Here is a 12,512-nt window from a genome sequence, read left to right on the forward strand (position 1 = left end):
TGAATTGTTAAAGAAGTCGTTTTCTATTACTATGGGCTTTTACGATTGTCATCTTGTAATAATTTTTAAATTCCTTTGACGGAAGAAAATTTATTGGATTCCAAGCATTCCTGAAATGTCAAATGATTCTTAAGATAGCTGGGAAATTAAGCAATGTACAACAATTAGTGCTCTTGAGTTTTCCTATTAGCATTTTCCAACACTATGACTATAGCCCTCCCCATCACTGAGCTAAGAAACAAGGATAGATAGAATTCCCTCTTGGAAGAAAGATTTGGCCTGGAGGGACTGACTGCTTCCTTTGCTGAAACACAGATCAAGAGTTGACAAGGCTTCCCTCTTTTAATATCTGTGACATTGATATCACTTCTTTTCTTGCTTACAGCTAATGCTCTAACACAGTTTGGTGTCTTTTTCAAAGGCATTTCCACAAGCTGGAAAGATAGCTTATTATTCCCATATTGTAGAAGAGGAAATAGAGGTGTAGATATAGCAAATGATTTATGGTCTGAATAATGAGTCTATAGAAGAACTAGGAATAGCTCCACAGGTCTCCTGATTTCTATTCATCTTGAGAGTGGAAGAAGCCTATAGAGCTATCCTTACTGTAGGCTAGAGTAATTAACTAAAATCATTGAAGGATCTGACCCATCCAAGTTAAATATAAAGTGGAGAAAATGTGGTGAGAACATTTCAAGGTACTAAGGATAATAAGCTGAGATAAAAAAGACTGGGGTTAGGGAGAGAGGTGGGATGGAGTAGACCCTGGCAGTCTAATAATCATTTTAAATAAGAAAACCAGCAAGGTCACGGCATTGTAGATCTTGAACTCAAAGGGACCCTACGGACCACCTAGTCCAGTCCCCTTCTTTTACTGATGACGAAACTGAGGCCCAGAGACATTCAGTGACTTGCTTGAGGTAACCTAAGTATTAAATAGGTAAGATGCTACCCTGCTCCAGCGCTGGATCTCGATTTATATTTCATGAACGAGGAACTCCTTCTACCAAAGCAGATCTCCAACCCTTGTGTAAGTGGCTCTCTGAGAAAGCCTCCTGGCTCTCTCTCCTGGGGCACTAAAAGGGTGAGTGATCTGCCCAAGTTCTCCAAGCAACCATGTCCTAGAGGGGACGCTTAGAACCCACTTTCTGCCTTATATCTGTCCAGCTTGCCAAGCTGCCTCCCAAAACGGCCTTAGAAAGTTAGCAGTCACTGAAGGAAGTCGCCTTTGGAGCTGGTTCACTGACACGCTCGTGTGATAGTTCTTTGGTTTCTGAAACCTTCATTAACAGAAGTGAAACACTAGCTTTTTACCATTCATTTAGTGTGAGATGCAGAGTGGCTGTCGTGTACACACACACACACACACACACACACACACGCACACACATATACCCACCCTCCTCCCACAAAGACAGGTCACAGGATCACAGATCTTGAGTTGGAACGCGCCTCGGGGATCATCTAGTACCAACCCCCATCATTTTACAGATCAGAGAACAGTGCCAGTGAGTTTAAGGACCCAGTGTCAATAAATGGTGAGTGGCAGAGATGAAATTTGAACTCGGGTCTTTTGTCTCTACATCTGTCATTTTCCCCGCGGCACCTAACTACATAGGAACTGTTTTCTTCTAGATCAGGAAGGAGTGCGTGCTGTCTCCCACCTAAAAATAATATATAAGATTATTTCTGCAACTCCCAGCATATACCTATGAGATTTTCAATGTCCAAGTAAAAGTAGGAGTCTTTTTACCCTCATTTTCTGGTTCACTACCTTTGTAGTGGCATCAGCAAAGCCCTCTGGCTAAACAAGATAGTTTTTTTTAAAAACGTTAAATGGGTTAGAACCCAGGGAGAGAGATAGCTGCTCGCTGCAGTCCCACAACATAGATTTTCAGCTCAACATGTTCTTTGAGCTGTGAGACTGGTGATTTTCACATGTGGGAGAGGCCCTATTGGTCACACCTACCCCCAACTTAGCAGTGCTTAGCTTCTCAGCACTCCTAGCTACCCATAAAAGCACCAAGAAGCTTAAAGGCAGAAGATATAACTTCAAAGCTTTCCTTGGGGCTAGTTTGACTTGTCTTTAACCTTGAAATGAGAGGCCCTGCATGGATGCAGTGAACAGAGTCCGCATGTAGCTGCCAGCTACAGCAAGTGTGTACAAATGCTATTTATCAGGGGAAAAGACTGGTCAATCATACCTCATAATATAGTGCATCAATGGAGGACTAATGCTGCATGTGGATCTGCAAACAGTGATGTAGCCAAATTCAGAAATGCAGCATTTCAGAATTGGAGGGTACCTAGAGGCTGTTGAGTCCAACCTCTACGTGACTTAGAATCCCCGTTGCATCATTACCTGACAGGTTCTTACTCATCTTTGGAAGAGCCCAAGTGATGGTGGGGATAGGGGTGGAGGTGAGTCCAGTGCTCTCTGAGACCCTCCATCCCACTCTGGGGTAGCTCCGATTATAGGGAAGCTTTTCCTGGGACTAAATCAACCTCTTTACAACTTCCATCATTGTTCTGAGTTCTGCCCTTTAGGGCTAAGCAAAATACAAAGGCTTCAGACGTCTACCAGAGGAAAGGCAAGAGGGAATCCCTGGAGTTTCTTGAGCTGGGGAGTAACTGCAAAGCTGAATCATTTCCTGGCCCACATTAAAAGTATGTGAACACTCTGATCAGCCATCACCTGTCTTTTCTGCTGATACTTTCCTTTTCTCATGAAATATATTTTGCTGACTTATTTGTGTATATGCTTATTGTCCTGTCTCCATCCTTACTAGAATGGAAGTTCCTTAAAAGCAGGGAATATTTCCTCTTTGGATTGCAGAGTGCTTTTGTACGTAGTAGGTTCTCAGCAAATGCTTAGGAAATGTAGAAATGAACGAAATGCTAGAGTAGGCTAGGCTTCTCTCTTTTTGCTGAGGGCACCACCATCCTTCCATTTCCCCAGGCTTTACAATCTCTGAGTCATCCTTGACTCTTCCCTTTCCCTTACTCCATTTCCAGTCAGTCGCCAAGTCTTGTCAACTCTAGCCTATTGACGACGACCCTTACATCATTCGTCTTCCCTCCTCTCCGCACATATGCTCCCCCAGCCTTTCCCAGGCTCTCGCCAACTCTGGCCTAGACTATTAAAACAGCCTGATTGGCTTTGCTGCCTCTAGTCTCTCTCCTTTCCAATTTACCTTACGCTGTCAAAGTGACCCTCATAAAATCAATCAGTCAGTTGATAAATGTTCATTAAGCACCTACTATGTGCCAGGCATGGAGCTAAGTGATGGTTTGTCACTGCCCAGCTCAAGAAGCTTCAGCGACTCCCTGTTGCCTGTCTATGATAAAATACAAACGTCTCTGTTTGGCATTAGAAGCCGTTCACAATTTGGCTCCGGCCTACCTTTCTAGGCTTATCATACATATCTCTCCACGTTCTCTGTTGCTGAATGTGGTAGTCTCTCTCCCATCTCTCATTCTGGCGTCAAGCATGGTCTGTCCCCCAAGCCTGGAATGTTCTCCATCCTTTTCTCTGCCTCCTAGCTCCCTTCAAGGCTCAGCTTAAATGCTGCCTCCTACATGAGGCTTACCCTGATGCCCCTGGATGTTAATGCCCTCCCCCACTCCAAATTTCTTAACATTTGTGTGTGTGTGTGTGTGTGTGTGTAGTATCACCTTAATTGTGTCTAGGCTGTTTTCCTGCTATAGTTCCTTGAGGGCAGGGCTTGCCCTGCTTTTGCTTTGGTTTTCACTGCCCTGGCATGTAGGAGGTACTTAATACTGCTGAAGGGAATGAATGCAAATCAGTGAGTAAGAAAGGTCCAGCCACCAAGGAGTGAGAATACTTGAACACAAAAGTTTATTGAAGCATAAAACGCATTAAATTATTTGGTTGCTTTGTAAAAGAGCACAGAGTGGGTCTGGGGTGGTGGGAGAGGAATCCCCAGGTCAGCAAAAGATAAACCCAGTGGTCAAAGCTGCCCTGGCAAGGGGAAGAGAGGAGCTTGAGAGGAGGGGACATAACCTTCCCTTGATGGTGCACAGACAGACCACTTCCAAACACCTTACAAATTTCTTAGAGCCACACGAACTCTCCGGCTATTTCCTCCTGACTTAATCACTCTCACCATATAACTGATCTGGACGATGATATGGGTTTCTGACCTTCTCTAAATAATGGTGCTATTTTCATTCGCTTCTTTCATTTCCCCTCTCCCCCATCCCCAATGCTTCTTGTTTGGGGGGAGCCAAAGTTTTTGGAGATGGCCAAGTGGAAATTTCAGGCAAGATGGATGCGTTCCACGCTTAGCTTTTAGGAGCACCAGGGTGTGTATGATCATCTAAATAGCCTGGAATTTCCCTAGTTTCAGACAGTCCATTTTGCTCCATTTTCAGCCTTGAGAGACTGAATACTTCTGGATGGGTTTTGACTTAGGGGCACACACTTTTAATCCTACAAGGAGTTGAAGTAAGTAAATTACAGTACTTTAAATAGAAACCTTGAGTTTATTATGAAGTTGTGCCTGATTTATACACCAAATGCCATAGTGAAATCTGGGTCAGGATGAGGAGGGCCATCCAAACTTGGACTTCGATGGAAGAATTAGAGGCTGCGAAGAGAGAGAGAATTGTTAGCATAAAACACAATATCAGGATGGAGGAAACTGTCTGAAGGGGATCCCATGGCTCAGGAGTTTCTATCTGCCAAATATTGGAAAACTTCATTAGCAGGAGCCACCCTCCTCATCCAGTTGGTCCTAAGCAAGGCAGGGAAGACTCAGAGCCACCCTGATATTGAGGACCATTTCCCTGGCAGTCCTGATTTATGTAGCATGATGACTAGGGAGTCTCTATGGTTTTCTGGAGTTTGACTAGGGCAGCAGTTTATTAGAGCAAGGTTGTCCCCATCCTATTCTCACTCCTGGGGCACCTGGTCCAGTTTATTGGCGTAAGCATGAAGTTTTTAGTCATCGGGATTTACCTCCCAGCATCTGGCATGTGAGTTTCCCCAAAGAGATTGTAACACCTTATTATAAAGCCTCACACCTAAGTGTTAGAACTTACTACCCTACTCCCATTCTCCTGTATTTAAGTTGTATATATTTGTATTTATATCTGTGGGTACCTGTTGCTTCCTACTCCTTGATCCTGTAGAATATAAGCTCATTGAAGGCACCGGACATTTCCTTGTTGTCTTTGTATTCTCAGTGCCTAGCTCAGTACCTGGCACATAGTGGGAACTTTAGAAAAAAATTGAATTGAATCACCTCTATCTTATAGAAAAATAAATGGGGACCCAGAGTCAGAAATGAGTCTGAGAAAAACTCAACATTCTCCACATTCCCTCTATCATTTCTGGGACAGTTAAGCTCATAGTTATGTTACTGATTTGGTTGGACTTTAAATAGGAAATACTTTTAGCAAGGATAAAATCACTTATTTAACTTTTGACTCCTCTCCCTAAAGGCATTGCCAGGAAGATCAATGGGTTGACTCCTTTTGGGTAAAAGGCAGCCTGCAAAGGATCTGGTGAGTTAGGGTTAGGAGGCACCTCTGCAGCTCTTGCCATCTTCCTGCAGGGTCCCCGTCACACAGCTGCACAGAGGTCCGTCCACTCTGCTGGTGCAAATCTGCTCACAGCCGCCATTGTCTTCACACCAGTCTAGCCCTAAAAGGAATGCACGTCAACAGCCAATGAGGCAAACTGCACACAAAGAATTACATTTGGAACTTAAAACTTAATGATTTAAAAGGAGGAGATGAAAAAGAAATAGCAAGACCTTTTGCGATTCAAAACAATACAACAAAAGTAGTTATTTGAGGGGAAGTTATCAACTCTTCTGAGAATGATGCCCCCAACCCCTCCCACACACAACACACACACACACACACACACACACACATGCACGCACACACACGCACACAATGTTAGGAAAACATTCATTGACTGGATTCATAACATGTCAATAGCACACACCCCAAAGTTAACTTAGGTCTTCAAAGTATGTTACTTTAATAATTAATGGTATTTGGGGAACGTACATACTTTTTCTCCTAATAGGTCCCACTGAAATGATCTGTTCTTTGGGTTCTTTTGTGTAATCTGTGGCAATCCTGGAATTCTGTGGGCAGTTCTGAAAGACAAAATGCCAGGGGGCCCATCTCATCATTTCAGGCTGACCATTTATTCTTTCCCACATCCTCACCCCCAAAAGAGTCAATGGCTTCAGCCTCAAGCATGACTGCTGCTTAGATTAATTAAAACCAATGCATTCTTGATCATCGAGCCCACTGGGGGAATGAATGTTCTGTGTTGAATAGAATTAGAGATATTTTCTGTACCCGGGTCAGATTATAAAAGGCTGCCTGTCTAGTGATGAGGGCTGGTTTATCTCATTAGACACTAATGTATGCAGATAGAACTGGAGAGAAGTGTGGTTCCCATCATCATTCCCTTCTTAGAGTTCAGATGCATGATGAGTGTGATGATGAAGCATAGAAGGTGAGGTACCAGGTGAAAATTCTGTCAAATCTAAGAAGCATGGTAGTGAGGTAACTACCTGGCATAGGAGAGAAAAACTCCTCCAAGTCTACTATCCCAAAGTACAAGATGAGTATATGGTGTGCTAAGGGATGCCAAAGAGACTTCTGCCTATTGGTTCCATAGCTTGTTAGAATTCAGAGAGATGTGAGAGATTGTCATAATCATCATCATAGCTAGCATTTATACTGTGCTTTAAGGTTTGGGATGCGTTTTGTGTATTTTATCTCATTATGATATTTTATCACAATAACCCTGGGAGGAAGGTGCTGTTATTTTATAGATGGGGAAATTGAGGCTAAGAGACAATAAGTGACTTGCCCAGATCACACAATTAAATATCTGAGGCAAAATTTGAATTCAGGTCATTAAGCCCAGCACTTTATCCAGTGTGTCGCCTAGCTGCTTAATTGAGACATTCTAATCCCCTCATTTTATAGATGAGGAAACTGAGTCCCAGAGAGGTTCAGTGACTTGGAGAGAGACCGAGCTGGACTTGGAATCAGTGGAAACCTGGTTTCATATTTTGCCTCTGATATCAGCTATGTAACCAAGGGCAAGTCACTTAATTTTCCTGAGTTTCATTTTCCTCATCTGTAAAATGGGCTAATGGGATACTTATTAGCATCTGTTTCACAAGGCGGTTGTGAGGGTAAGCTGTGGTATAGATGTCAGCTGTTATTGCCCAGGGCCTTGCACACAGTAGAAATGTAAGTAATGTAAGTAAGAAAAGTAAGAAATGCTTTCGAATTGAACTGAATTGTCCAAAATCTGGTAGACAGTAGCAGGAGTTCAGGTTTAGGCCAGGGTAGTGCTTGGAACATAACTCCTGGCTTAGACCAAGAATGGCAGCTCAGCTTGTAATAGTATGTCCTCATGCAGCTTTGGTGTTGAGACAGTAAAAACAAGCCTTTCCCATTGATGCTGACTCCTCACCTCCCAAAGGTTTGGAGAGGATTCTCAATGCAGCCTTTGCCAAGTGCCACAGAGAGCTCTCTAGACCACGTGCTCTTGGTCCTCACGTCCCACCATATGGGAAAAGCTTGGCAGGGAGATAGAGGGAAGATGGAAAATTTCATTTCTCTGCCGCTCACTTACAATTTTGCAGGAATATTTTTCTGAATCGCAGAGTGACACTGCACAGTGAAGGTGAACTTCATCATAGTCCCCGATGAACTTGAAGACCGTGACGTGGAAGCGACAGGTGAGAGACACACCATTCTCCTCAATGCCGATGGTGTTGTCTTTCATATTCCGACACCTGCCCAGACAGAAGAGTGCTGTCTTTGCTTCTGGCCCATGTTTTCTCTTCTGATACTTTATTCCTTTCTTATTCACTTCAAAACGGCATCCCTTCCAACAAATGCCTTTGTAACTGAACCAATGCCTTCTAGACTGTTAGGGTTTGGGAGTCATCCTCCGCGTTATATATTATCATAGATATGTTTTTAAAGCACCAAGGACACATTATTCACTAGTACCATAATTGCAAATCAAGATTTAAAGAGAATGAATTCCCCTCTACCTCAGTTTCCCATGGTTGATTTTTAATCAATAGAAGATGATTCTCTACTTAATACATTTCTTCAGTTAAATTTTTTTGGGGTCAGTACCTGTCATTTCATTGGTATAGGGACCTTCCGGTGAGCAAATGGTGGCAGGCAGACCCAGATCTGCGACTCATCCGCTTAGAGTAGCCCGGGACCCTGAGAAACTGTGAGATTTGCCCAGAGTTATACAGCCAATATGTGTCCAATGGAAAAGTTTGAACCCGGTGCTTCCTAAGGAATCCACTCCTGGAGCTTATTTACCCTTCTATAATATCAGGTTTCCTGAGTTGCCATGAGACTTCCAATCACAGAAGTCCATGATCTCTGTTGAATCTACATTGGAAGTGGCTCCAGTATCAACGGAAGACACAGTCGGTGGGTGCTGGTAGTTTGCAGCGTATTGTCAAAGACGTGTGCACAGTGGGAATGAGCCAAATGGTGCCATCGAGGACATGATAAAGGGGCAGGACCAAGCAGTGCTGGGACAAGTTAGAGGACCTGGATTCAACTCCCTCCTGCCTCTGATAGGTACTATCTGTTTTGCCTTGGGCAAGTTACTCAACTCATCCTCTGGGACTCAGTTTCCTCATCTCTGAAATGAGAGGGTTGGACAAGATGGCTTCTGCAATCCCTTCCAACTCCAAATCTATGATTCAGTGACTCTCTATATGACTGAAAAAGGAATTGGATCAGTTATGAAGCAAGAATGAAGGTGAACAGCTCAACAGCCTAAGCCTTGCACTCCCATAATATTATAAGCAAGGCCACCGGAGCATTGAGTGCATCCTCTATGGAAAGACAAGGTCATGCATCACACAGCATAAGTAAGACCAATTAGGTTGTGATTTGTTTCTGAGAAAGGAGTGTCCATATTGATGAGATCCCAGATCCATCTAAATCAGAAGATCATGCCATGGAAAAGCACTTGATTTGAGACCTACTGCAAAGGCTTACCACGTGTTATAGGGCCACTGGTGCAGGGATTCAGGGATCATGGGATGACGGAGAACTGGAAGGGAACTTAGAGGTCACCAAGCCCAGCCCTTCTGGATCAGGGTGGGGGTGGGGTGGAGCGAGAACAGCAAAGGGTGATCTCAGAAATGATGTGACCTCAGTTCTACCAACTACATCCTGGCATTGCTTCAGTGAGCATTCCTTAAGCTTGGCATTTGCATCCCTTAAGACAATCATCATACTGTCTGAGCAGGGAGCAATGGCATCAAGGAAGTTCTTCCCAATGGTGAAGGAGTGGTGCTCAATCAACAGAAGATAGTCATTTTCTCTTCTCTATGGCCTTCCCCTGCCCCCAACCTATGGTTCAGAGATAATTAGAGCTGAAGTTATCCCCAGAACCTCTTGTATTTACTTGTTTTTATAATTAGAAGCAAGAAGTGATAGAATAGGGAGAAATTGCTTAGTCTGATCCTTGTATTTGACAAATGGGGAGACTGACATCCATAGAGATTGTCACTCGCCCAGTTCATGCAACAGAGCAAACACTAGAATAGGTCCTCTGATTCCCAGCTCAGTACTCTAATGATATTAGGCAAAATCAAAGTTGCCTTTCAGGAAAATGACCATATGAAAATATGTTTGCTATATTGACTTATTACCTGGGAGGGGTATTATTTATGTGGGAGAGGGGAGGGTGAGTTGGTGATAATGATTAAAAAAAAAGGAAGGAAGGGAGAATCATCAATTACTTTTTTTTAAAGTATAGAAGAAAACAAAAAGTCCAGAAGGGGATACAAACAGGACAATTTTGCTACTACCATATTATATTTAATGTATACATAAAATGCATATAATGAAAGTTCATTGTTTTATATGGAATTCTCTTTCTTGTTCTTTGTGTGCTGAAATGTTCATTTTGTTGATGATTATTAAATTCATCACAGAGAAAGAAAAGTTAAAAAAAAAAACCTAGACAACATTTGGAAACCAAACATTGGAAGCCCTATTTTTTCTTTTCCTGACATTCATTTGTACTTTTTCAAGGTGGCCCAGGCATCATTAAATTCTACCAGTCCATCAACTCTCTGTGAGCTCCCCACCTAATCCCCATTCTCCCATTGTTCAGTGCTTTTTCTCTTCTCACATTATCTTAGACCTATCTATGTTCATGCTGTATCCCCCAGCAGAATATAAAGTCCTTGAGGGAAGGCACTGCTTTTTCATTTTGTCTATTTCAAGCTCTTAGCAGAGTATCTTGCATATCATGACAAAAAAAATGATGATACCTGGTATTTATTTAGTACTTTAAGGTTTGCAGAGCTGTATATATGTTATCTCATTTAATCCTCACAACAACCCTAAGTAGGTGCTATTACCCCAATATTATGAATGAAGAAACTGAGGCATAGGGAGGTTAAATGACTTAGCCAGGGTCACACTATTGATCTGGGCCATCTTCAGTCCTCCTGATGAATATCTGGCCACTGGACCCAGATGGCTCTGGAGGAGAAAGTGAGGCTGGTGACTTTGCACAGCCCTCTCTCATTCAAATCGAAGTCAACTGCAGGTCATGTCATCACCTCCCTGACGTCATGTTTCTCTTTGAGGATGAAGGACAAACACACAACAACAATTTATTAAGTACCTACTATGTGCCAGGCACTGTGCTAAATACTGGGGATACAAAAAGAGGCAAAAGATAGTCCCTTCCCTCAAGGATCTTACAATCTAATCTAATGAGGTAGACAGTGTGCAAACAAATATATACAAAACAAACAAACAAACAAAACGCTACGTGCAGGATAAATGGGAGATGATTAACAGAGGGAATTAACAGAGGGAAGGCACCAGAAAGTGTCTGAGGAAGGTTTTGAATTAAGATCTTTCTGACCCTCAGACCTCAGTACTTAATTACTTGCCGAACTGAATGAAAGCATTTGCTTTTAATTAACTCAACACCCTGAATAGCAGAAAGGTGCCTGGAATAGCAGCTAGGGAATAGAAAGAATGGAGGAGGGAACGATGGAGTGTGGAGGCAATGTTGTCTGGGCCTTAGAGGAGGAGGTGATGGTGGCTCCCACCCAGCAGGAGCAGGAGTAAGCACTCTATTCAGCGGGGATGATCTGATTGCGGACATAGGGAGATTTCCCCATCAACTCACTTTCTGCCCACAAGGGCTCTCTTTACGCCTGCCTTAGAGTAAGCAAAGAGAGCAGCCCAGAGCCATTGTTTCCTGACCTGGCACAGAGACACCTACATATTCCAGCCATGATTATTTACCTTGGCCCTAGTTAGCTCCAGATACAAGGGAAGAGGAACCACTTGTCAACTGACTTCTGAGCCTTCAAGGAAGAGCCTCTGGGGAAGTTATATCCTATTACAGATTGTGATGCCTAACTGGGGTATTAGAGAGTGGCAGACTTGAATTAATGGGGTGGGTCCCATGCTGCTACCATTTCTCTCACTGTTGGCCACATGTGACTTGACCATAGCTAATATGTGCCTGAGGGCCAATGAATTGATGTTAGCATAGAAATTAGTATGAAAATCCTACTCCAAAGCCTCACTGTGGCTTGTGCAACTCTTTGAGTTCTCAAAGACTATGCCTTCAGAGTACAAGGTTTCATAGGTCTCTACCTGGCTGGAAAGATTTTGAGTATGAGCTCAGTGGCACTATCTGCCATTTGAAGACTGCCCCAGCTACATTTGGGGAGGATAGAGACGAAAACTCACAGTGATCATTTCTGTTTTTGTGAAACTTGTCTATAAATGCTGACAGTTGGTGGAAGGAATATCCATGCGGAGGAAATCATGATTTTTTTTCTGAAATAGGTATGTGAATTAGTCCCATTACTTTCTGCAACGAATCCCATAAAGAAATCTAACCTGGCGGGCTTTATTCAAGCCCTGAGGAAAGTTGAGATGGGGGAGAGCTTTTTTTTTTTATTTAACTCTAGTACAAAATGCAAAATACCACAATTTCCTTCCAAAAAAGACACAGGGGTAATGTCGTCTGGATTCATGCAGAAACAGGAGCTGAGGTTATGGTTCTTATATTTTGGGAAAGGAAAGAAAGAAGGGACTGAGAAATGCATTTTAGGGGCAGCTAGGTGGCACAGTGGATAAAGCACCAGCCCTGAAATCAGGAGGACCTGAGTTCAAATCTGACCTCAGACCAAACACTTGACACTAGCTGTGTGACCTTGGGCAAGTCACTTAACCCCAATTGCCTTAAAAAAAGGCATTTTAGCTGACATGCGGGGAAAGAAGAACAACTGCCTTGAAAGTCCTGCCACGAGTCACAAAAACCTAGGGCTGTAAAAGAGAAATGGATCAGAAGTCACTTCCCTGCATCCAGGAAAGATGGTAGTTAAACCATTCCAGGAAAAAAATAATGTCTCTCTACCCTTCTGAAAAATCTCTAGAAAAGAGTTCCTGTATCTCGGTCAGCTACCCATACCAGTGGG

The 12,512-nt window shown here is 43.1% G+C and overlaps 1 protein-coding gene and 1 long non-coding RNA gene across 3 annotated transcripts in view; one reads left to right on the top strand and one right to left on the bottom strand.

Annotated features, from left to right (window-relative positions):
- Positions 1–12,512, top strand: part of LOC114023122 — a 146,838-nt gene that overhangs the window by 71,058 nt on the left and 63,268 nt on the right. Inside the window, exon 4 of one of the 2 annotated variants that reach the window (XR_003566745.1) lies at positions 7,650–7,731. The exons of the other annotated variant lie outside the window; for it this stretch is intronic. This is a non-coding gene — a long non-coding RNA (uncharacterized LOC114023122). Of the gene's footprint in view, positions 1–7,649; positions 7,732–12,512 lie in introns of those variants that run through there. 2 annotated transcript variants of the gene reach the window in all.
- TECTA (tectorin alpha) overlaps positions 4,510–12,512 on the bottom strand; it is an 81,373-nt gene continuing 73,370 nt past the window's right edge. The window contains exons 20-23 of the mRNA XM_027835642.1: positions 7,640–7,802; positions 6,047–6,134; positions 5,552–5,668; positions 4,510–4,610 (exon numbers count right to left, since the gene is read on the bottom strand). Coding sequence (XP_027691443.1) covers positions 4,510–4,610; positions 5,552–5,668; positions 6,047–6,134; positions 7,640–7,802 — 469 coding nt within the window. The remainder of the gene's footprint in view (positions 4,611–5,551; positions 5,669–6,046; positions 6,135–7,639; positions 7,803–12,512) is intronic.

This window comes from Vombatus ursinus, unplaced genomic scaffold (assembly GCF_900497805.2).
Source record: "Vombatus ursinus unplaced genomic scaffold, bare-nosed wombat genome assembly UNPS02014816.1, whole genome shotgun sequence".
Lineage (NCBI taxonomy): Eukaryota > Metazoa > Chordata > Mammalia > Diprotodontia > Vombatidae > Vombatus > Vombatus ursinus.